We start from the raw sequence: 24392 nt of genomic DNA, 5'->3' as shown, positions 1-24392 counted from the left end.
TCAGTGTGCAGATAAAAGGTAGGATGCTTACCCTGGTCGGCGTAGGTGCTGTCCAGTTCCCTGAAGAGTGGGGCAATGATGGTGGTCAGGTATGGTTTGAGCTGGTCTTTGCCCAGATGCACAGCCATGGCACCCAGGAACTTAAACACACAGGTTCTCTGTGGGGAAATGGTTAAAACACTTAAAATGTGTAAGTATTAGTCACTACAGACAGAAGTCTACCACCAGCTTGAACGTACAGCTTATGTATGAGAATGAGCATTCACTGTTGTGTGTGGCTGTGTGCAAGCACGTGTGTTACCTTCAGGGGTACTTTGGGCGTATCCGCTGCCTCCCTCTTCGCCAGCACTGACAGCTTCTTCATTACCCACAGTAAGGATGGAGGTCGTTCATTCTCTTCCTCCTTTTCATCTTCTTCAGCCTCCTTCTGTTCATCATCCTCTTCATCAATCTGGTCTTGGCTCTCCGTTGAGTCTGACTCCGGTGATATCAGGTAAATCACTTTGGCCACAAACAGCAGGTTCTTTATCACCTGACAACAGCAGAGCTCCATTAATGAATGCGATGGGAACTTTATCAAATGACTACACAGATGGCTGTTGTTCTACATCCATATAACAGAATTACAGGCTGTTTATACTCAGCATCTGCCCAACAGCCAAGTTGATTCTCATTAATAAACCCTAACTGGAAGAGGATTATATTTCCAGAACACGCATTGTCTTTAGGGCCTTTAGTTTCCATGGTAACAGGACAGACTGCTTTGAGAGGTCTGCTTGTGGTCCAGCCTCCACTTGGCATATATAAATGTAGGAGCAGCCACCAACCTTACATACTTACATACTACATGGAGGCAACATCTGGTCTGGCGCACCAGCATTAAAGCAACATCTGGCCCACATTTTGTTAACCTTGAAGCACTAAACAGCCTGTGTGTCAAGCCAGGCTGTGTAAGGCTTGTGCCGAAACAAATGGGTAAAGACAAAGCTTGCACAAATGTCTGACATAAGTTGTGGTAATCCTGAATAAAGTCCCAGGTCCTCTTACCTGTTCACCCAAAGATGTATCCAGGAACTTGGACTGAAGCTGACTGCAGAATGATAAGACCATCTCTCTCATCTGGGAACAGGAAGCAGGTGGGGAAGGGGGGGAAGGGGGGGTGGGGAAGGGGGGAAGGGGGGAAGGGGGGGGGGGGGGGGGGGGAGTGTGGGAGGAAGAGAGGATTATTCCTCTGATAAGCACCCATCAGCACAGCGATTCATATTACAGGACACAGAACGGATGGAGAGGGTGCCCTTTGTCCTGAAAAACTCAATACAAAAGCCCAGTGTACTGTGGAGTTATGAGACCCACTGGGCTTGGATCCAACAGAGACACATTATCCCACATTATCAAACAACAGCCTAGTGTCCTGTACAGTGCTAGTGATGCCCAGAGACAGAAACAGAACAGGGCACTCTGCCTGGCCATTTAATTGAATCATTCTCCTAGAGGCAGAGGAGAAGCTGGTTGGCAGGTCACCTTTTCACAAGTACACATCTAAACAACATTCCTGCCGCTTGATTTTTGGTTGCAAGTGATGTTCTAAAAATACGTAAAAGTTAAACAAAAAAAAAAAGCTCATCAAATGCAACCTTTCACATGCCACCCCACCGGTGTCTTAACCCCACTCTTGAATCTCAGACTCTTCTAGGAGTTGAATGCTAACTCACTTTCTTGTCCAGGTCAGTGACGAGGTACTCGGTGGCCACTGGCACCTTTGCCGTGGTGTCACCCTGAAGACCCCTCCACTGGGTGACCAGATCCTCTGGCTTGTGGGCAGCGAACATCTGGCCGAAGACCTGGGAGGCCGTCAGCCACACCCAAGAATGAGGGTGGCGCAGATGAGCGTTTACGTGGTCTGAGGAACGAGAGAGAATCGAGAGTGCACTCAGTGTGGCGAGCCAATACCATGAGAGGATCACCTGATGAGTTGCTGTTAAATCAGATGAAGATTTATGAACGTTTCCTTGATTACTCTGTGTCCTCACACCCTTTCCTTGCTTCCTTTCCTTGCATCCCCTGATGAGTGGAGCTAGGAAAGAATGCGAGGAATTGATGCAAGCAGGTACAAAAATGAATTGGAAAGAACCCTCAATTTTGACCTGCTCTGAAAGATGAGTTTCGGGCTCAAACGATCTATGTAAATGACTGACTCTAATGCAGACATACTCCAGATTTGGGTGAGAGTCTCCACTGGTTTCGTGAGCTGGAGGAAGCTGCACTCCTTGATGAGTTTTGTGACGAGTGTCAGGAAGCTGAAGAGCAATCTGTCAGCTGCTTTTTCCTCTGCCTCCTCTTCTATCTGTCAGAGAAAGAAAAGCAGCTCAAATGAGCTCAAGTTTGGAAATGTAATTCTGCACACCAGTCAGTTTATAAACAGGATCAATGTAATGTGTTAATCACTATTTCAGCTGTGTAAATTAGTCTGTTGTGCCTCAGAGTGTCTGAGCTCTTGGGGAAGGTCTCACATCTTCGTAGTTGGATGGGTGCATTTCCTTCTCCATCAGAGGAAGCAGGGTATCGAGGCGACAGGCAAACTCCTCCCCCTGCACTTCCACAAAGAGCCCACACACCTGAGCTCCCAGTCGTTGGTGGGTCACCTGAAAGTGAGATGGAACAGAGGTCAGAGTGGTAACAGAGTGCTATTTCACTATTTTAAGTGCCATACAATGGGCTCTAGGGCCTGATTTCACGTTGTACATGCAAGGACAAGTGGCCACAGTTGCCAGGTCTACACACGGGTCAAACATCACCCAGCCCTGTTCAACACACTTCGAACAAAGGCGTGTTAACATGACAGAAGTCACAGTTATCTGTCCTCGGTCAGCTGATGGCAAGGTGAGCATACCTTCTCACTGGAAAACCAGGTGCTGACCAGGGAAAACAAGGTATTCTGGTGGTCCAAGTCCAGTTTGTTCAACAGCGATTTGATAGCCAGAGCTGCCATCTTCTTACAAGATGCAGAGTCATCATTCACCATGACCAGAGCCAGTGGGACAAAGAACAGGCCGCTGAACTGCTCCAGATGATCCTGGGAGATGACAAAGATGACATGACTAATCTCTACACAGTCACAGTCAAACATTCACACACAGGTCACTCACTCACAAACTCACACACACAATGATACCTGAGGGAAAGTCTGGAAAATGAAGGCCATCATCTCAAGAGCTGACTCTCTGCCAGTGTCATACTCATAACTGAAAGAAAAAGGGGGACAAAAAGGGAAGATTTTTATAATTTGCTTCATTAATCACATAACTATCCACAGCCAGAGCTGCAGATGTATTAAAGTAAGCTCACCTGTCATGCACACACCTACCTGAGCTGAGCAACTACAAAGTCCAAGTGTGCCCTCAACTTTTTCCCCAAGGGATAATCCAGGAGATACTTCAGGTAAATCTGTTTAAAAGAGATATTACAGGCTCCATTCAGAAACACAATCTGCTCTGACAGACACCTCCTGGGGGTCTGCAAGCCATACAGCGCTAGAATTACCTACAATTGCGTTTGAAGACATGGCCCCCCCACACCACACACCAACAAAGTCGCTTACTCACATGTCTGCACTGGACCCTGATTTGTCCATTTTGGCCAGTGATTGACAGCTTGGCCACTTTTTTCAACACATCCTCCATTTCTGGGACCACCAGTTTCCTGGATAATATAGCCTATAGGAGAGATGGGGAGACACCACGTTAATGTCACCTGGAGGATTTGCACATAAAAACAGCATGGCAGAAGGAGAGCGGGAAGGGGGGTTAGGGAGCTACCTTTAGTAGACCAAATGCTGTGGCTTGGCGCGACTGGTCATAGATGTCTTCCTCAGCGTATCCCAGCAGAACTTGCAACTGCTTGTCAGAGATCCGGTGAGTCTTCATAGTCTTCACCAGGATGGTGATGGACTAGCAGTCATGAAGAAAAAGGATTACAGTCTGGTACATAACAGCAGGCACAAATACAGAGATGACCTAAGGAGATAATGAGATGCAACCATTGATTGAGAGACAGGAAGGAAGAGTTGTAAATACTGTCAGAGGGACAGCAAGGATGTATCGGTAGATATGCGAGTAATGAGATAAATCCTGGCGCATGTGGTACCTTGAAGCAGTTGAGGACAAGGTTGAAGTTTTCTCCGCGAGCAGCGCCAGCCTTGGCGTAGTCTTTGAGCAGCAAGAACAGCTGCTGTGTGAGCTTCTCAGCGTTGGACTCCACTGCTGGCAGAGGAAACTTCAGAATCCAGGACAAAGACTGCAGAGCCTCTGTAATTACCTGGAAGAGAGTGTAGTATGTTTGTTGGTTAGTTAGTTGGTGGTTGGGTTGGTTGGTTGGTTAGTTGGTTACTTAGTTACATGTCTGTATTCTGTACTTGATTGTGTGCTCTCGCACACACACACACACACACACACACACACACACACACACACGCAGTTGCTCTCACACACGCATAACCACAGATAACAAGATGAGACCCACCTTTACGTGCATAGAGGAGAGGCAGTCTAACAGCAGTGAGACAAACGGGTCCAGCATTTCCAGAACAAATGCTTCTGACGAATTGACCTTTGACCTCTTCAGACTCATGTGCAACAGCTGCAGGGAAGAGGGCAGGTTAGTCTTGTTCAGCAGGGTGGGAGGAGGGTGTCAGGCACTCCCCTCAGTTTTGAGACAAACACATGCACCATTCCCATGCATCTGTCTCAATTCTGAAATATGTTACTTGCTTCATCTGAAGACTCCCTCATAGTTTAGTGGTGCATCAACTAATATGCCCCAAACCAGAGCCTGTAACAGTCAGAGTTAGCTCATTCTGCCAGGTGGGTTTTAGTCAGTTTAGTCAGTCGAGGGTTACCACTGAAATTGAAAGCCAGTTGTTATCATCACTGAGGCAAAGTTCTTCTCAGAGCAGGTCTTAGCTCTCATGTAGTACTCTCATGTGATTCAAAAAGCCTGAGCCTAACTGAGAAATACTGTGAGTGGAGCAGCATGGCATTACCCTCAGTCCAGTGTCCACCAGGATGTGCATGTTGGTGCGGCGGCTGACTGGGGCTTTATTCCCACCCCTTTTAGGCGTCGGGGGCAGGAGGAGGCAGCTGGCTGGGGCCAGCCGGGGGTCTGGGGGGGGCTTCACAGACGCCTTCTCCCTGCAAAAAGAAAAACCATTACATTTCCACCACACACCAAAATGTTATCTTGCTCACCAGACAGAGTATACATGTTATTGAATGCATAGTTGATAGTATGAAAGGGTAAAAGTATGTGGGCGGCCTGTAGCGTAGTGGTTAAGGTATATGACTCGGACACGCAAGGTCGGTGGTTTGATCCCCGGTGTAGCCACAATGAGATCCGCACGGCCGTTCGGCCCTTGAGCAAGGCCCTTAACCCTGCATTGCTCCAGGGGAGGATTGTCTCCTGCTTAGTCTAATCAACTGCATGTTGCTCTGGATAAGAGCGTCTGCCAAATGCCATTCGTGTGAATGTAACAGGAGTCTCTGAGTATCCATGTGTGCGAGTGAGTGCATGTCCACTCATGCATCATACTTGTTCTTCTGGGTGAGAAGCGGGAGGCTCTCGCTGACCAGCCCATGGCTGAGCAGCAGAATGGACTGATTGTTCATACTCTTGTTCAGCAGAAGTCCAGACACTATTCGCCGTAGCACGGCGTGAACTCTCCGAGCAACTTTCAGACTGGCCGTGGTCTCCAGAATCTACAGGAGACGAAGGAGAAGGCGACTTAAGACACAAAGACAAACTAAGCACAGTAAAAGCAGGGTGGGAAGGAGGGAGAGTGAAGGGAATTGCTTAAATACGAAACATTGAGATTTGGACCAGACCTCAGATAATACTATATGTAAGGGATGTTTCCTCCTACCTCTTTGAGTGGCAAGATGAGCTGAGTGACATGCTCCTTCCCGGAGAACTGTGCCAACAGCTCATATGAGTCCATACTTTTGCTGCTACGTGCCTCCATCACTTTGGAAATGATTCCTTTCACTTCCTTCTCCTCAGCAACGGAACCAAACAGCTCGTTGTTGAAGATCTGGGATAAGTGTGGATAGAAGATCTGCTGTTATTCAACTAGTATTAACAGTCTTGCTTTCAGACGATCTGGGCACAACAATTACTGTATGTCTTCAGCCAGTATAGCAACTGTCAACTATTTTGTGTCAACTAACACAAAATACAACTAACACAAAATACTACATTTCATTCAACCACAACACATTCAATAAGCTGAAATCTCTTCCAATCATACTTGTCAATAATACACAAGCTTACATGTTGTCCACTTTTTAAAGTTGTCTACTTTATATTGAACAGAGCTGTAAACTAAACAAAGTAAAAAAATTAGAGTGATAGTCCAGCAGAAAAGTTAGAAGAGCTCTTGACCTGCAGCAGCAGGTCCATACAGGGGTCCAGGTCTCCGCTGTTCAGGGAGGGGCACAGGGCAGACAGTATCTGGTAGACTGTGAAGGTCAGCACGTGGATCTGCAGGACAGTGAACATAACATTACTGCTCATCTTGTACTGGGGGATATGTACAGTTGTGTTCAAAATAATAGCAGTCCAACATGACTTACCAGATCAATCACTGTTTTTGGTAGAAAATATATTACTACATGGCAAGTAATTTACCAGTAGGTGTAGTAGAGTCATAGAAAACCAACAGACCCAACATTCATGATACACATGCTCCTGAGTCTGTGTAATTGAATACTTAATTGAAAGAAGCGTGTTCAAAATAATAGCAGTGTGGAGTTCAATTAGTGAGGTCATTCATTCTGTGAAAAAACAGGTGTGAATCAGGTGGCCCTTATTTAAGGATGAAGCCAGCACATGTTTGCATGCATTTCTCTCTGAAAACCTGAGAAAAATGGGTTGTTCCAGACATTGTTCAAAAGAACAGCGTACTTTGATTAAAATGTTGATAGGAGAGGGAAAAAATGTATAAAGAAGTGCAGAGAATAATAGGCTGCTCGGCTAAAATGATCTCCAATGCTTTAAAATGGAAAGCAAAACCAGAGAGTCGTGGAAGAAAAGGAAAGACTACCATTCGAATGGATCGAAGAATAGCCAGAATGGCAAAGACTCAGCCAATGATCAGCTCCAGGGTGATCAAAGACAGTCTGAAGTTACCGGTGAGTACTGTGACAATTAGAAGACGCCTGTGTGAAGCTAATCTATCGGCAAGAAGCCCCCGCAAAGTCCCACTGTTTTTAAACACACTGTTATTATTTTGAACACAACTGTACTTCTGGATAACTGTATCTTTAATTACATAGAATGATAGTGGAACCGCATGTCTGCATTCTGTACTTGATTGTGTGCTCTCACAAACACACACACACACACACACACACACACACACACACACACACACACACACACACACACAAACTGTACGTCGCTCTGGATAAGAGCGTCTGCCAAATGCCATTAATGTAATGTAATATTCACAATGCCATTCACATAAACTGGACACATCGGGCAAATTCACCATTCAGTCCATTCATAAATTCTTCTGTTTATCTCTGATAAATCATACAATTACCATTCATACCAATTGTGCATTGAGGCTGCACTTAGATTTTCTCTATGATTAATGGGGACACGTGTTAGACATCATACAAGAATGTGCTATGTCGTTTGGGAGGTCTGCAAGTCAGCTAGACCTCTAGAGGTTAGGACAACACAGACAAATCATCAACTCTACTAGAGTGAGTTACAGGGCCCAGTGGTGAGGGTGTGACAATTTAAATTCAAGGTTGTCTGCACCCATTTTGTTGTATATAAGAAGATACTGACAGGATGGATTCTTTGAAAAAAATGTTTGTGCCTGTTCCTCAGATGATCAGTTTGTATGAAATATGAAATCGTTGGATAATACAAGCACATTTCACATAATTCAAACGCACATTCGTAAAAATCCCACAAGGTTATTTTTGCACATCTACTGCACATATCTAATCTTTGTACTTCATAAGCATAGCCAAGTTACAGTACTGTGCAGAAGTCTTAGGCACCCTAGACTTTATTATATAAATGTTTATTTTTTTGAGTGTGTTAGTATAAAAGAACACATTTGAGATTTCCAAATATTCATTTCCCAAAATATTTAATTTTAGAGAGACATTTTTGTATTTAATTTTAAAAAGTAACCTATTACTGTAAGCAATTGGGCTACTCTTTACATAAAAACTTGATCAAGGATGTCTGAGATCAGAGGCAAGGAGCCAACCAAAATCTGCAGAATAACTGTGGCAAGTTCTCCAACACCTGGAAGTACCTCACCTCACATAGTTTTTTTTAAAACCATTTCAATTTGGTGTGAAAGCCATGGATGTGACAATACCGTACTCGTCTCTTCCTTTTAATACACTATATCTTCCATCTTTGATTTACCATTTCCCTAGAGTACTACACATCCCATAATTCACCTCAAGTCACATACACACATCATCACAAAAGCACATTGCATTTCACCTGGTATCCCTTGACCAGGACACTCTGCATCTCCTTCAGCAGGAATTGCAAGTAGCGACGGCCCAGCGTCTCTATGATTTTGACCAGGGTGTTTCGCGCCACATCTCGAATCTCCTGGAACCGATTCCTCAGGAGAACACACACTTTCAGCAGGATACTGCCAACACACACACACACACACAGATGATACTGTTAGTCCACATAAAGCCAATGAGCTCAGTATTTTGTGAAGCGCAGCGCACATAGGGCCACCTCACCCAGGAAGGTGGGCCTCCATGATCTCCTGCGGAAGGGTCTGCATGAGGCGGACCATGGCGAAGGCGATGGGCACCCTCACCACCTCCTCCTCCTTCACATCCTTGGACTTCACCAGCTTGTGCTCCTCGTCCCTCTTTACCTGCAAGTCACAGGAAAAAACATCTGAATGGCTTCATCTGCCTGCTCACTACAGCATTGAGTGAGCCCTGTGAACTGACACTACAACTCGTTTTGGGCGACATCACTTTGGGCTACAGCACAGTGACATCAGAGCATGCAGTGCTGACCTTGGCAGTGAGGCACTTGTGCAGTTTGGGCAGAACGCTCTGAGTGACGGTTTGGTGGATGGAGGTGATCAGAGACTCCAGTCCCTCTCTGCTCTGAGGGAGACCACTGGGAACCTTCCCCACTGCCCTGCCCGATGTTGCCTTCTCCGCGGAGGCCTCCACCGGTTTGGATTCGTCAGGCCTCTCTGCGGTGTGTGGCCCCTGCTCTTCGTCCGCCTTTTCCGCTGCCTCCTCAGTGTCGCTCTCTCCCATCTCCATGGCCCCATCCTCTTCCTCACCTTCCTCCTCTGTGGCACCTGCTGCAGGGGGAGGCGGAGCAGAAGTGAGTCACATGACAGCAGATAGACGGCCCTCCTTCATCTCTTTCTGCGCTGCTCACTCACTCTCGGCCTCCCTACTCTTCATCGCCTCCAGCTCCCTCCCCAGGGTCTCCCGGTCAAAGTGGAAGGCCTCCAGCACGGTCACCAGCAGGCTGCAAGACAGAGCCAATCAACACGCACCATTCACGCACACGTGCAGCCGCACGCCTACACAGGAGAATGCACAGAGCAGCTTTTTTAGCTTTACCTGACAGCCAGTTTCTGGTCAGCCTGTCCAGTCTGTAGCACGTGGACAAAGTACTTGAGGTAGTACAGGTACCGAGACCAGGTGAGACACCTGCATACGGAGCCTATCACCTCCACAGAGGCTGAGGTCATGTTCTCATGCTGCAGGGAAACACGTTACAGATTAACATTACACAATCAGTTTACAAATACAAAAGCATAAATTTCATGTCTTATACGCATGGTGCTAATTTGGCTGCAACAAGGATTTCAATTTAACAGTGATGGGATTCAATGACTTGAACTATTAACATAAATGGAGACACACGCACTACTAGATAATGACAGACAGCTAGGTTTTTTTGAAGCAGACTTCATACCTAGGAAAAACATAAAAAAGATATGTCTAAATTGATGATATATAACATCCTCTAATCTCTAATCAATTCCACACAGCTGTCTTTGTAGATAACACAATGACGCGTTATCACCACCGTACGTTACTTGCCATATCAATGCTACTAGACGGCTAATTTATCTAAAGGGTTTTACGTCATTTCTGTTAGATGGGAGGAGATAGCCAAGGAGCATTAAGACTTGTTGAAGTCTGCATGCGTGGAGTGTCAGCATGACTCCAACAAGTGACTAAATAAAATATGCACAGCTATGATTTATTAAGATGGCATGTACTGTGTACGAAACACATGCACAATAGACCACACTGTTTTATAAATAACACATGGAAAAAGCTTTAAAAAAAATAATATTATTATACATATATAAAATAAAAGTATTTTCTAGTCTATATGGGAATTCATCCTATTTACTTATTATTAATGGCAATTACATTAAATAGTATTCTAATATGTATTATGCCAACATGCATTACACACAGGCCTGTTAACACCTTGCCTAACATACAGCAAGTTCAGAAACGCTCAAAGAAGAATCCAAGCCCGACCTTCAGCATCTTCTCACTGAACAGAGCCGTCATGGCGTACGGCATGATGTAGTTCTGCAGCGACTTGGGCGACATCACCACCGTTCCCTCCGTCAGCTGCTTGGCTAACTTCCGCAGGGCACGTCCCCTCCTGTGGATCTGCGGAAACCATACAGAACATTCCAGAATGTCGTCTCGCCACAGGCATCCTCTCTAAACTAAAGTAAAGGCTCCGCTGCGTGACCCGGAAGTGCTTGGTGTGTACCTGGATGTGCTTCATGTGTTCAAAGAAGTCAGACTCAGGGTCATTGTAGTCAGTGAGCTGCACCAGGTCCCGGAACTCCGGGCGGGAGGGGAACGTCCGAACCAGACAGGAGAGGACCGTGGTGTAGTCCTGCTGGACAGTCTGAGGAGGACAAAAGGCAACAGAGGGACATTGAATGGGGGCAAGGAAAGACATGATGCAAATGCAGAGGTGGAACAGAAACTAAAAGATACATGGACAGTAACAGGAAGTGTGTATAAATACAGAACATGCTGTACCTCCATTTTGCTGTGGAGGCCTCTCCGTACTGCGTCCAGCAAGGTGTGTTGCACAATCTCTTTGTACTCCTCCTCACTGTGCTCCATCGACGCCAGTTGTGTGATGATAGCTGACAGGCATGAGGTGGCACTGTCTGCCAGGGACATGTCCCCAATCTGCAGGAAGGAAGCAGAAGGAAACCTCACACACCAACCTTTAGTGATCATAAAACTCCTTTCACTGACCTCACCACCTGCGTAAAGAGTCGCCCTCTACCAGCCTCGAGGAGATTAATTTCTCGCCACCTAGCTTACAGAGGTCTGTCTTCCAACCAGTAATGATTTTGGATACTTTTCTGTGCTCTATTGATATTGCCTGATGCAATTGCCTGCCAATAGGACCAGAAAGCAGGGCTAGCACTTGAGAGTACCTCAAAGGTTTCAATACAACAGGCAAGCTCAGTAAAGCATTCAAATCCAAAACAATTTGAACCAGGTCTATATCTAACTCTCGAGAGATCAGTTATCCTCCACCTGCTGACTGAGATCAGTTTTGGAATATTGCGGGGTGGTCAGGAGGCTCACCTCAAAAGAGTGGAAGCAGTTGTGCATGAGTGTGTGCAGGTAGTTCATGTCCAGAGTCTCCATGTCTTTGATGCGCTGCGTTGCCCCCTGGAAGGCAGTCAGGCGCACGTCGAAGTGGATCTCATCCAGGTGGCGGCTGTCGAAGGCGTTGAGCTGGAGCGGGAGACAGTGTGGGATTATGGGATTGTGAGCAATGGACACCAGGACAGCAGAGCTGCCTAAGACAGAGGGAGAGGAAGAGAGAGGCTCATGGAGGAACCCTACCTGCGCTGCCACATCCGTGATGTACTTCAGTCCGTTGTCCAGGTCCGATAACGTCTGCGCGAAAAGGAAAAAAACGAGACCCGTGTTGTGAAATCGAGCGTCCGCCCATCGTAGATGAAAAAGGATCTACGGGGATAGGGGCTGGAGGAGGTCAGTCGGACCCACCTGAAAGCAGACACACAGGGCCTGGCGGGGCAGCTTGCTGTGGATGCTGGAGAAGAGTCGGCTCATGGGCTTGAGGAAGGAGACGGGGTCGGCGCAGCGTCGCAGCAGGTTCTGCACCGTCTCCAGGATGTCCATCAGCGTCTCCTGCAGGAGGAGAGAGAGGACGGTCACCCCTGCGCGTCGCCAGCACCTCTCTGAGGAGCAGCGGAGCGGACCGACTCACCTGGGCCGTGTGGGGTCTGTGGAGGTGCGGCAGCAGGAGCTTGATCAGCATGGAGCTCTGCTCCTTATCGCTCACAAATCTGCTGATCCTGCAACAAAATGTCACCTTTCTGATCAGCATGCACACACTTCTGGAAGAGAGAGATGACTTTCTCCAACATTATCGACAGTGTACATAGATGCAAATATGTTCAGCTCACGTTTAACACAGGGAGGAGGAACAGGTCACACCAAGCATAAAATAAATTATATATAAGAGGACTATTAGTGTCCAGTCTGAAGGAGCAATATAGTCAACCTGCAGTGTGACGAAAGTTCAGAGCGAAGGTCAATGGTGAGACTCCAGTCTGTGGAGAGACAGCAGTGAGACGGTCTGATATTGACTCTTACTTTGAGAGGATGTTGAGCTCCTTGTTCACTTGAGCTCTGAACTTCTTTTTCTTAATGCGGTCGGTGTTACGGACCACTCCACTGAGGTACTGCAGCAGCGTGGGGATGTGTGGTAGGAGGAGCTTCGAACCCAGGTTCAGTGCATCTGAAAGGACACGGGGGAGCTGAGGGCTTAGAGAACTTGAAGGCTCACAGTTTGACTAAAGTTGGTCCATTATTTATGGTTTCTCTTTCAATCTCTTTCAATATTCTCATGACTGGGAACATTATCAGAAACCAGTATAAAACACTCATCTTGTGTTTACATCAGCTACAGTATATCTCACGTCTACATCACTTTGTTTTTCTTAAGAAAAAGGTGGAAGGTTCTCAACTGACAGTGGCTCCCAGCTGTTCTCAGAAGCTACACCCATCAGTGTTGTGTGGCCATGGCAAAATTAAAAATGGAGTGAACCTCCTCCTGATCCAGGTACAGATCACAGTGTTTGCGCTCAGTAAAACTGCTCCAGAGTAAAACTGCCAGTGTGCTGTGTTCAGTACCTGCGGCTATGTCACTCCTGTCGCCTGGCTCAGGGACTACGATGGAATTGACAGACAGCTCTGCCTCCTTCTCCGTGGGCAGGAAGTCAGGCGTGGTTACCAGGCTTTCTGCAATGTCCATCACCATGGCAACAGTGGACTGGGAAACATTTTTGGCGGCGAGCAGGGCAAAGACGTTGAGCAGCACGTCATACTCTGGGTGACCGGGCCTCTGCTTTCCCAGCAGAGGAAAATACCTAAGAGGCAAACAGGGAAACGTCAGGTGTGAAACGCGCGACTTATTCTGAACCCATTCCACCCACTGCAGTCAGCTCAGGACTCCTGCCTCTTCCCACAGGCAGGTGAGCTCACCTGGCGTTCTGGCTCCACACACGGATGAGTTTGAGCAGGGGGGTGGGGGCATAGGGGCTCTCTGTGGGAAGGCGGCACACCTGGGGAGGGACACAGACACAGAGCAACAGGATTAAACCTCAGTGGTAACGCAATCCCAGCCAAACTATACACAGAAGTCGGAAGAGTTGGTTCTTACAGTGCAGTTAGAGACAGTAGCATCTAACTTTTGTCTGTAAGTCCTGTAAGTTTTGGGCGCTGTACCTGAGTCCAGACCACAGCCAGAAACACGCCGTCCAGTTCATCAGCGCTGAAGCTGTACGACTCAAAACCGTCGAAGAAGTCATTGATCCGCAGGATTCCCAGGCGCCTCAGGTTCTTCAGAGGGCTGATGCAGCCTGCTTTAACCTGTCCAGGAAATAAACACAAGGCACTGAACATGAACATGTACCATGAATACACACCCAGACAGACAACACGCAAAGACCCATAAGCATGTACACAGGTAAAAACAAACCTCAGCAAATGACTGAAAGAGCAGTGGCAGTTTGGTGACACACACATACCACAACTGCTAACTTTAGTCCGGAAATGGACTCTCGCTCCCTCACGCAGGCACACACACAGTGCATACCTGGTCTCTCTGATCCAGCACAGTGTACGCCGAGGCGGTGACACATACACGCATACGCGCATACGCACACACACGCACACACACACACACAGTGCATTCCTGGTCTCTCACACACACACACAGTGCATACCTGGTCTCTCTGATCCAGCACAGTGTACAGTGCAGCGGTGACACACACGCGCACACACACAGCACACACACAGCACACACAGTGCATTCCTGGTCTCTCTCACTCACACACACACACACTGTGCACACCTGGTCTCTCACACACATACACACACACACACACGCGCACACACACACAGCATTCCTGGACTCTCACACACACACACACACTGTGCATACCTGGTCTCTCACACACACACACACACACACACACACACACACACACACACACAGCACACACACACACACACACACACACAGTGCACACCTGGTCTCTCTGATCCAGCACAGTGGACACTGAGGCGGTGACACAGAGCAGGATCTGCAGAACCTTGGGCAGGTATTGGTGGATCAGGTGACCCAGCTTCTGGATGACCACGTCCACGAGGTTCAGCAGACTGTGCTGTCGTCCCAGAGGAAGGATTGCAGAGAGGTCAGTCTGCTCAATCGCCCTCTGGACTGCAGCCGCACATGTACCTGAGGGGCACAGAAACAACATGAACTCAACATTCACAGTTCATAAGACACACTTTATGCTATGTGGGTGAAGAAATGTCTTTCTTTCCTTAAAATCTATATTTATCATTTAAGAAAATGCTTTGTGTATTGACAATGTCAGTATAATCTTGGGAGTGAGAGGGAGAATAAGAGCAAGAGGGAGAGAGAGAGAAAAGAGAGGGGGAGAAAGTTAGAATGAGAGACAGAGAGTGGGAGAGAAAGCGAGAATAAGAGCGAAAGGGAGAGAGAGACAAAGAGAGGGAGAGAAAGAGAAAGTGAGAATGAGAGGGAGAGGGACAGAGAGAAGGGTGAGGAGAGACAGAGAGAGAGAAACTCAGAGTATGGGCAGAGGGCCAGCCCTAGGTCCTACCGTGACTGTGCTGACGGACAGGCTCCAGCAGCAGGTCGATGAACATGCCCAGCTCCTCTGGCAGACAGCCGGCCAGGAAGCGCAGCACTATGGAGGAGCGCGTGACGGCGCTCGCCTTGCCCTGAGACCTACTGCCCGTCTTACTGCGCATGCGCCCGTACAGGATCCTGCAGGGAGCAAAATCACAGCCGCGGCCACACTGAAACATCACGGCAACAATCCAATTACGTCTAACAACCTCATCAGATCGGTTTTAACGGTGCAGTACTATAACAGTGCATCACAGACAAAACATAAGACCACAAATCAACAAATACAAATATACTCGTTTTCACAAATTATAATAAATTATTTTCTGTGCCTATCGAGGCGATTAACAGTTATCATTTTTTACTGATACTATAGCTATATAAAATGAATTCATTATGATAAATGGTGAGCTGGTGGTCCCTCACCTCATTAGCACAGGGATGAGATCCTGTCTGTGTGACGCTTCCACTGTGGATCCTTCCTCGGTAATGTTGAAGTGGACAACCTCCTCTTTGAAGTGCTTATCGTCCAGCAGTCGCTCTAGATTTTCCCTGAGGAAGCAAGCAAACAAAAACGGTTACCGTTACATCGCGGACTGAAATAGTTTCTACGGAGGCTCCGAATAAACCTGGGCAGATGAAAAGAACAGGAAGAGAGAAGGTAGAGAGAGGGAAGAGGAGGGTAAAAGTCATACTTGTAGGGGAGGATGTGGGGGTGCTTGTATGACAGCTCACACTCCAGGGCCATCTTCTGGATCTGTTGGTCCTGATGACACAGCAACTGGGCATGCCAAGAGAAGACCATGAGGTGGGCTCCAGGAGTACAGAAATTAATTTGAAGCAACAGGCAAATTTGAGAAAAGGGATATATCACATTCAGAAATTGATTTCACTTCAACAGGTATATGGAGATTAAACCAGGCATAACTAACTCAGTACAGAGAATTTGCCGATCTACGGTCATACATGTGCTATTCAGTCCTTGTTGCATAAACTAAATGTGTCTACAAAATGGAATTCTGGATTTAATTCTTTACATGAATTAAACTTTAGAGTTGCATTTATGTAAAGAAAAACTTTTGAAGAGCAAAACGCCTGTTTTTTTTTTTACTGTTCCAGTTACTCAATCAGTCAGTTAATTATTAGTTCTATACAGATGCACTTACCTGTGTGTAGAGCTGATGCACGTCAGGTTCCAGGTACAGGGAACGGGGGTTGGTGAATTTCGCGAACACTTTCAGGTGAGCAATAAGCTGCCTGAGAGTCAATAGAAATGACACGGTCAGAACCTCCCCTCACCTCACCAAACAGCTTCACTGATTAACACAGGAACTGTGGTGGTGTACACCACATTAGGGCATAGAACATTACATTAGAAAATGGTGGTAGTTTCTATGTAAGCTCCAGTACTTCTCTCACAATTCTCTTGTTTACAAATATGAGGAACCGGAAGTTTCTTTACTTTGCTGCTGCTCTCCTTGGTGTCTTTCTCACTGCCTGTTTGGGCACCTCCTCCTCTTCCTCTGTGGATTCCTGCTCTTCTTCACCAGGCCTTTCAGGTTCTGTGGTGGCATCATCTGTCTTTCTAAGGCACTGGATGGGAGCCACCATCAGGTCTGCTGGGTAGAACTCCTTACTGTCAATCGGCAAAGGGGAGAGGGGGCAGGGAAGAAGCATGTCAGTCGTGTACTAAAGAGGACCGGACTGCAGGGGAGAAGATATTCAGAGGGCCGAGGAACCTCGGAGCGAGAGCCATGTCCGCACACTCACCTGATGAAGCGCAGGAGCAGCGGACTCAGTTCCCGGCTACGCGGTTCCACCCGGTCGGGAAATTTCACCATGGCCTTCCACAGCAGGAAGCGGAAGTTGGTGAAGTCCGTGCGATCGTCGGGGGTGGAGGCCTGGTCCAGCTGCTGCAGGAACAGAACCCCCAGGTCCCCGCTCTCGACCACGTCAATGTCGGGAGGGGCAGCCTGCGCTGCTCCACTCTCTTCGTCCTCATCATCATCGTCATCCTCGTGAAGCTCCTTCTCTGAGGGGTGCAGACCGAGGACGGTGAGAAACTGACTGCATGCACTGATGGGTGCAGAACACGTCACACAAGAAGAGCACATATACAGTGCCACACTTACCTGCTAGAACAGCCACCATTTCAAGGTGCTCATAGAAGACCATCCAGAAGTCTTTATTTTCCATTCCATTGGCATGGGTACTGCGAACAGAAGAGACATTTCACATAAGCTGAGTGTTGAGGAAGAGGAGCAGGCATGAGGAATGATGAAGGGCAGGTGGCATTAGGAGTGAAGAACAGGGAAAGACAGGAGGAGGATGCTGAAGCAGGTACTCACACCAAGAGCTCAATAACTGGGTCCCAGAGAGGGCTGAAATTGATGAACAGCATTCCAATCAGATAACGCAGGGGCACCTGGGAGAGAGGACACCGTTGATAAGGGAACAGATGGCACGACTGTTTTCAGACACTGTACACATATTACAGATGTTAGGTTGATGTCTCTGTTCACATACGTGCGTGTGCATGAGCCCGGTGCGGTACTTATATGCTCATTAATACATGTGTACCTGCTGGAAGGGCCCCGGGGCAGAGGCAGGCCGCACCAGGTCGTGATGCTCATTAATACGTGCGTACCTGTTGGAAGGGCCCCCGGGGCAGGGCACGCTGCACCAGGTCGTGTCGCAGCTTCCGCAGGTGCAGCAGCTTCTCCCTGTAGTCATGCAGCGAGGCAGGGACCAGCTCCGCCTGCAGACACAGCCTGAACACCGACTGCGTCTCCACGCTCTCTTCACCCTGGAGACAACAGCACCAGTCAGGCCCAAATCCACTGGAACTCACACAATGTGAACCTGGATACTTTAACTAAGGGAGTGTTTTTTATAGTTCTTGGCCATGCTTTCTTTGGTCATTATCAGACCTAGTCAGGAGGGTTGTCTTTAGTTGTGTTGACTAAATATGAAACCTGTAAGCCTGTGTGACATCACTGGAAAAAGTAGGATTACAGATGGTATGTATGACAGTAACCATTGAACTGATGGGTGGCAGGGCCGATTAAAGCCCTTGTTAGTGGAGTGACATGTTCCACAATGTGGTGCCAAATGGTGAGTCTGGTTGGCAGCCATGCATGGCTGTACATAATTAGCCACAGCTTTACACAACAACAGTCGAGAGGCAGCAGCTGGCTTGTTTGGAAGTACATGCAATTGCCACCATAACTGAAGAAGAGTTGTGGGACAGGCCAAGAACACATTTAATGTTGTGAGAGAGAACAAAATGATGAAAAGGGGTTTCAGAAAGCTTACCTCTGTTTGCTTGGGAATGTCTGCCTCAAAGTGAGTCAGAATCCTCAGAGTTAGGAGTCGAATCTGGATTAAGACAAGACCCCCCAAATCAATTAAACATAAAATAAGCTGAATGCAATGTCAGACCACAATATACAACCACAACATACTTGCCACATTGCTACTTCAAACACACAATTGTACAAATCACAACACACCTGACTACATATTTACTCAAAACACACCACATAACACACCGTAGCTTCAAACACTGCAACACAACCCAATTACCAATCGCATGAGAATTTTTGTTTTGTCAGTCTTGTACCTTAGAGACATTGGAGGAGAGGTTAGAGTGTAGCATCTGGTACAACTCCAACATTGCATCATGGGAGAGGTGGGCAGAGCAGCCATTCAAGGAAAGTCTGGTGTAGTATAGGTCCCCCAACAACAGAGCAGAGAGGTCTGTGGGGAACTTCCTGCAGTACACAAAGTATACGGTCATATTCCAAACATATCACTATGCCTCCACCTCAAACACCATAAACACAGTAAACCAGGAGCAAATTCAGATTCAGCCAAAAATTATGACCTGACCTGACTCATTTTGACCACAGCAGATTATAACAAAGACAACCAAATGTCAAAGCTCACAGCCCAAAAAGCAGTGGGTAGGGTGTCAGAGGGGTAAAGAAAGAAGATGTCCTGAGCTCTTACTGGATAATGCTGCGGACCCGGTCCACCGGCACAAGGGCCAGAACCTCAGCGGACTCTTTGAAGCTCAGCAGTGTGCTGACGGCCTGGCGGGCCACAAACAGGCCCCCTGGGGAACAAACACAGACCAGCAATGACATACATTCACCACAATCAATAAGGACAAGCTTTCCAGAGGAAAAGCAACACCAGAGTAGAGTTAGGGTAAACTAGAGGAACTATGAACCGACATCGTAAAAAGGACACCCCAGTACTGACCCTTTCCCAAGCCTCCAGTCTCCACATCATTCAACAGGCAGTCGATGAGCGCCGTTACCATGGGAATAACCGTGCCCGACTCCAGAGGCCTGAAAACCATGAGTGAGAGTGAGACGAGGTAACACAGCAGAGACACAGGGCAACAAGGCAAGCTGTGGATGCCAGCGTAACCTACCTGAGGTGAGGCAGGACCACCAGGGCTGCCCAGAGGTGAGGGAGGTCTCTGACGGCCTCCTCCTTCGGCCGGTCCAGTAATGACAGTACATACTGAGGAACGGACACGGGCTGTTTACCCTCCATGGACTCGGACAACCTGGAGGAGTAATATCATATTTTAGGCAACAGACGGTCTTATCTAATCCAATTGTACATCTGGACATTAACTGAAGCAATTGACGTTCAGTACTTGTCAAGGGTAAGGCATCAAAACCAACACATAAAATGTCCATTGAAGCCCAATGCACTGCAGTCACTGGATATAGCAGCTCTGGTCCTATACTGGAGAAAACTAAAAAGGCGTAACACGCGAAACACCACACAAAACCTCAGGCCTGGTGACACTCACGTGGGGAGCTGACCGGTGAAGACCAGGGGGTACTTCTCAAAGGCCAGGGAGCCATCGGAAGGTGGCTCTGCTTTGGCCAGGATGAGGCTGGCCAGGAGTTCCAGGGCCAGCTGGCGAGTCACACGGTCCTCACTGCTGAACATCTGCTCCAGGTACTGCAACAGACTGGGCAGCAGGAGCTGGAGGGGACATTTTGATTTTGATGTTTCTTTATTGACCCATTGAAACTATTCATTTCAGCAAAATATGTATCTATTAAACACCTAATCAAACATGATTAAACGGGCTGATCCCTTTCCACCACATTTCAGGCAGTCTGTGCCCTCACCTGTTCAAACTGCTTCATGTCAAACAGGCCCTTAGCGAAGGGTAGGATGATGTCCTGGTCTCTTCCACTCCTGAAGACCTGTATGGAGAAGACAATAAGAACTGAGGATCCATATTTCTAAGAATGTGAAAAGGAAGAAGCAGTCTAAAGTCTACAAGAATTCCAAAGCAGTCTAAAGTCTACAAGAATTCAAATCCCTGTTCATGTTCACATACCTTGTTCAGCAGCCCCTGAATCAGAACGTCAGGCATGGACACGTTCTCGCCAAGCAGCAGTGACGATGTCACCTCGAGCAGTAACACTTGACACGATGAGGAAAGATGAGGGGCCTGGATCAGCCGGACCAGGGTCTGGGTGGGGGTGTAAAAATGTTGTTTCTATATTAACCATCAGCAATCCCTGGATGTTAATGCCTGCCAATTTCACCAAGCACATAAACACGTGACCCCTACCAGGTAATGCCAACCGAATTCAAATAAGCACAGTGGGGAACATGGTGGGGAAGTTGGGCCACACAGGTTGTACTCACCTCACACGCTGACTCTGGCCGGGTGACCTTGGCTCCACCTCTGTGCTCCACCAGGGTGTGGTAGATGTGCAGGAGCCTCTCCATGTGTTCAGAGGCCTGGCCGCCCTCGCCTCCAGACTCCAGCTTCTGTAGCACCTCCATCAAGCAGCCCTGTAAAATGGCACCCCCCAGAGCAGGGTGAAGCCATAAGTCTTCAGAGTAAGGCAGTAGCACCGTAGCACTCCCTCATCTGGAAACCTGCCCACTGACCCTCTCACCTGCTCTTATGAGACCCCTCCTTCAGCTGTAGACCTGCCTACTCAACCCTTCACTACAAAAAAAAAAAAAGAGACCGCTCCCTCACCTCTAGACACTCCCAGAGCACCAGTAAGTGTTCCTTGTCGATATGATTGGCTGCTGCATCCGCCATGTGATCCAGAGCTTCTCCAATAGCAGTCCAGGGTAGAGACACACTGCCCTCAGCTGAAGGGCCCAGCTTTCGCATGGCGACAGGAAGAGCCTGAGGAAGAGTCAGGGGACAGGAGGGCAGTAGGTAAAGATAGAGGGGGTGGACAGGAGGTGAGGACATTGAGAGAGAGAGAGATTTTTTTATTTATTTATTTTTTTATTTATTTAATCAAGATAGCATTGTTAACAGTCACAGTACTGTTCAGTAGCTCCCCTTGTAAGTGAGCCAGCCACATAAGTATTTCAGTGTGGGTATGAATGATGTTTAGCCTCAGTGGGTGTTTTGAAGATCACTAAAACTTTGCTGTTTATCTCTGTCCATTTTAAGAATTACAGGTCTTGTTTTTCATTACATTTACATCACATTACAAGATACTTTTTTCTACCCTTATATTATATCAGAACTTGCATGTAGTCTGGTGAGGAGTAGTGTCATGTGTAGACACCCATTTCTGAAGGGGACACTGCTTGTATACCAATATAAGCTCATTGTCAGGGTGCTATGATGTAATATGATGATGATGATGATGACATATCTTCCATGCAGGAGTAGAATACTGTGTTGACAATGATGATGGGGATTATATGATGATAATGAACCCATTAGCAACATACACCATCTGCAACTCACTAGTTCAAACAGGTAAATCATTGACAGCTCACTGCAGCTCCAATGTTACAGGGCACAGGAAACATCACTCTCCCATCACTATAAAAAGTGATTACGCTTACCTTGTGGGCGCATGAGTGGAACATGTTGCGGACCCCTTTGCACATCTGGAACAGAAGCTGTCCCACACCTTCTGCTTTCTGCGAGTGATCAGCCAGGTCCTGGAACATGCAGGTGAAGAGTTCATCCAGATCAGGCACCTGAAACACACAGGAAAGAAAACATACATACATTAAATACTGTCGTGTTGAACTTGCATGCATGCATATCTAAATTAATGCTGACCAAGCAACCCAAAACAAAGCTCCTCTAGGTCTTACCTTTCTCATCAAAAATGCAAAACTTTCTGCAGCAAAGTTGCGTATGTGGTCTTTTTTGTGAGCCAGGAGTGTGCTGTATAAACTGTGAAATAAAAGTGAGGCAAAATTAAGGAGTTTCCAGTCTACATGCCATAAAGAGCCATAACCTTCTAAAAGAGCACATGGACAGACCCATAACAAACACCCTTTCCCTCCCCACAACCACAGAAGGTATTTTCCTGCAGCAAAGAAGTCATATTGATTATGATATTGACATACAACATTGCTTTATAATCACTTAGCAAACGCTCTTACCCAGAGCAACAGACAGAAGTAGAGAACATTAGCGCTAGTCTCAGGAATACAAAAGTGAGATATCACCAAGAAGGAAGAGAACCAGTATATAATCAATAACTAGTGTTAACCTAGCAAACAACATTGCGCCATACCATGTCCTAATCTATAGAAAATGAAAAGGGGTTCCCCCATCCTCACCAGTACATCTGAGTCATGTCCTTGACCATAAGCCTCCATAGGTACTTGTATAAGTACGAGAGGCAGGTGAAGGCCCACTCCAGCAGCTCTGTGTCCTGGGTCTCCAGCATGGAGGTGATGATGAGGAAGAAGTCCTGGAAGTGAGGGTAGAAATCTACCTGGAGGTCCCGAGCCAGCTGCACCACCAGACTTGAAGGAAGAAAGACAAGCAAGATAAGTAAGAGACATACCGCAGGCCTTATTTTCAGCGCTGTGATCTCCGGCTGACAGTGTAACCAGCCCTGCAGCTGAACACAGTGGTCAGGTCACAGACACTCAAGGTGTACACACTATTTTGTATTTTCAGCAGCGTGAATGAGAGTTTGGAGCTTTTCAGAGAATGTATCCTATTGAAATGAAAGACTGATCATTGGTAGTAAGTCCTCTCTCCCCATCCCCATCTGAATGGACCATACTCACTCCAGCAGGGGCTGGTAAGCCAGGCTGCCACGCACTCCAAGGTGGGTCTTTAGGCTCTCTACTATAGACTGCTGGTGGAATACGAGCAGGTTGAAGGACTGACTCTTGTTGATCACTTCTTTTAAAAAGGTTGCTGCAAAATAAATAATTCAGTGTAAATGATCACTGGCATATTTTGACATTCGCAGCTGTCAATAGTGTCTGGGAGAGGTGTTCGGGTTATACATTCGACATTGGTAAAGTAAGAGGCATGCATTTGACTTACTAAAATTCTCTGTCAAATTCAAATCCCTCCATTTTGTCAGTCCTTCAAAGAAATACGTTTCTACCTCCTAAGGGTGAGAAAACCATGTCAACAATATTTCCACATCAACAGGGCACCATCACAGCAGCAACATCTTTCTTACAAACATCGGTATCAGAAATAAATTGAAGTTGTGGTCAAATCCAGGAAGCGAACTGCACGTCAAGCTTCGTTCACATGTGTAACTTACTTCATCGTAACTGCCCGTTCTGTCGATGCGATGGATAACATCGATATTCACATTGGCAAGCCGTTCAGAAAACGTGAGAAACTGTAAACAGTAAAGAAACAAACCCCACGATCATTAAATCGCAAGAAGTAAAGCAGAAACAACGAATGCACCAGTCAATGGTTGGCTAGTTAGCCAACAAGTTTCCCCACTCGCTACCCTTTGCTATAACGAAATCTATTAATTCACCTGAAAAGGTCATTTATCATTTTAATACGTAACGATAGGTAGAAAGTAAATATACATGTCAACAACACCACTAAATAACGTTATAATCTCAAAGCACATTATTCTAAACACAATCTCCTTTCAACCTGAGCAACTCCAAGCAAATCCTGCTAGCACTTACCCTGAATGTGTTTTCAGATTTATGATAAGACGATTTGGTCTTCATTTTAAAGTAGAGGAAATGGTATCTTCACGATTATTCTATAACGTTAATCGGAAATAATATACCACGTCCTTATATATTTTTTTTAAGCGGCTGTTGTTGAGTTTTCATTGATGTTTACACACAAGCATGCCTCT

The 24392-nt window shown here is 46.9% G+C and overlaps 1 protein-coding gene across 2 annotated transcripts in view; it reads right to left on the bottom strand.

Moving 5' to 3' along the window:
• Positions 1-24392, bottom strand: part of utp20 (UTP20 small subunit processome component) — a 25138-nt gene extending 746 nt beyond the window's left edge. Inside the window, exons 1-60 of one of the 2 annotated variants that reach the window (XM_061250888.1) lie at positions 24214-24392; positions 23826-23906; positions 23597-23663; positions 23332-23464; positions 22873-23061; positions 22399-22480; positions 22141-22278; positions 21305-21460; positions 20962-21111; positions 20648-20782; positions 20433-20510; positions 20105-20283; positions 19715-19852; positions 19540-19628; positions 19285-19390; positions 18896-19046; positions 18589-18651; positions 17921-18079; positions 17622-17698; positions 17406-17485; positions 17044-17305; positions 16736-16909; positions 16440-16530; positions 15969-16054; positions 15700-15825; positions 15245-15411; positions 14645-14853; positions 13839-13982; positions 13596-13675; positions 13245-13480; positions 12705-12849; positions 12316-12403; positions 12093-12236; positions 11928-11981; positions 11664-11816; positions 11100-11255; positions 10822-10962; positions 10578-10715; positions 9639-9778; positions 9455-9543; positions 9072-9370; positions 8784-8923; positions 8527-8683; positions 6433-6531; positions 5915-6082; positions 5584-5750; positions 5039-5186; positions 4519-4635; positions 4144-4314; positions 3816-3947; positions 3603-3713; positions 3365-3444; positions 3173-3242; positions 2891-3073; positions 2511-2642; positions 2212-2344; positions 1713-1900; positions 1048-1119; positions 302-532; positions 32-158 (exon numbers count right to left, since the gene is read on the bottom strand). In XM_061250888.1, the coding sequence (XP_061106872.1) occupies positions 32-158; positions 302-532; positions 1048-1119; positions 1713-1900; positions 2212-2344; positions 2511-2642; positions 2891-3073; positions 3173-3242; positions 3365-3444; positions 3603-3713; positions 3816-3947; positions 4144-4314; positions 4519-4635; positions 5039-5186; positions 5584-5750; positions 5915-6082; positions 6433-6531; positions 8527-8683; positions 8784-8923; positions 9072-9370; positions 9455-9543; positions 9639-9778; positions 10578-10715; positions 10822-10962; positions 11100-11255; positions 11664-11816; positions 11928-11981; positions 12093-12236; positions 12316-12403; positions 12705-12849; positions 13245-13480; positions 13596-13675; positions 13839-13982; positions 14645-14853; positions 15245-15411; positions 15700-15825; positions 15969-16054; positions 16440-16530; positions 16736-16909; positions 17044-17305; positions 17406-17485; positions 17622-17698; positions 17921-18079; positions 18589-18651; positions 18896-19046; positions 19285-19390; positions 19540-19628; positions 19715-19852; positions 20105-20283; positions 20433-20510; positions 20648-20782; positions 20962-21111; positions 21305-21460; positions 22141-22278; positions 22399-22480; positions 22873-23061; positions 23332-23464; positions 23597-23663; positions 23826-23906; positions 24214-24258 (8044 nt within the window). In that variant the 5' untranslated portion in view covers positions 24259-24392. Of the gene's footprint in view, positions 1-31; positions 159-301; positions 533-1047; positions 1120-1712; positions 1901-2211; positions 2345-2510; positions 2643-2890; positions 3074-3172; positions 3243-3364; positions 3445-3602; positions 3714-3815; positions 3948-4143; positions 4315-4518; positions 4636-5038; positions 5187-5583; positions 5751-5914; positions 6083-6432; positions 6532-8526; positions 8684-8783; positions 8924-9071; positions 9371-9454; positions 9544-9638; positions 9779-10577; positions 10716-10821; positions 10963-11099; positions 11256-11663; positions 11817-11927; positions 11982-12092; positions 12237-12315; positions 12404-12704; positions 12850-13244; positions 13481-13595; positions 13676-13838; positions 13983-14644; positions 14854-15244; positions 15412-15699; positions 15826-15968; positions 16055-16439; positions 16531-16735; positions 16910-17043; positions 17306-17405; positions 17486-17621; positions 17699-17920; positions 18080-18588; positions 18652-18895; positions 19047-19284; positions 19391-19539; positions 19629-19714; positions 19853-20100; positions 20284-20432; positions 20511-20647; positions 20783-20961; positions 21112-21304; positions 21461-22140; positions 22279-22398; positions 22481-22872; positions 23062-23331; positions 23465-23596; positions 23664-23825; positions 23907-24213 lie in introns of those variants that run through there. The other variant, XM_061250889.1, reaches the window with a different exon arrangement.

This window comes from Conger conger, chromosome 8 (assembly GCF_963514075.1).
Source record: "Conger conger chromosome 8, fConCon1.1, whole genome shotgun sequence".
In the NCBI taxonomy this organism is placed as follows: Eukaryota; Metazoa; Chordata; class Actinopteri; order Anguilliformes; family Congridae; genus Conger; species Conger conger.
Note: the sequence above shows the minus strand (reverse complement) of the source record. Positions and strands in the feature narration are given on the sequence as shown.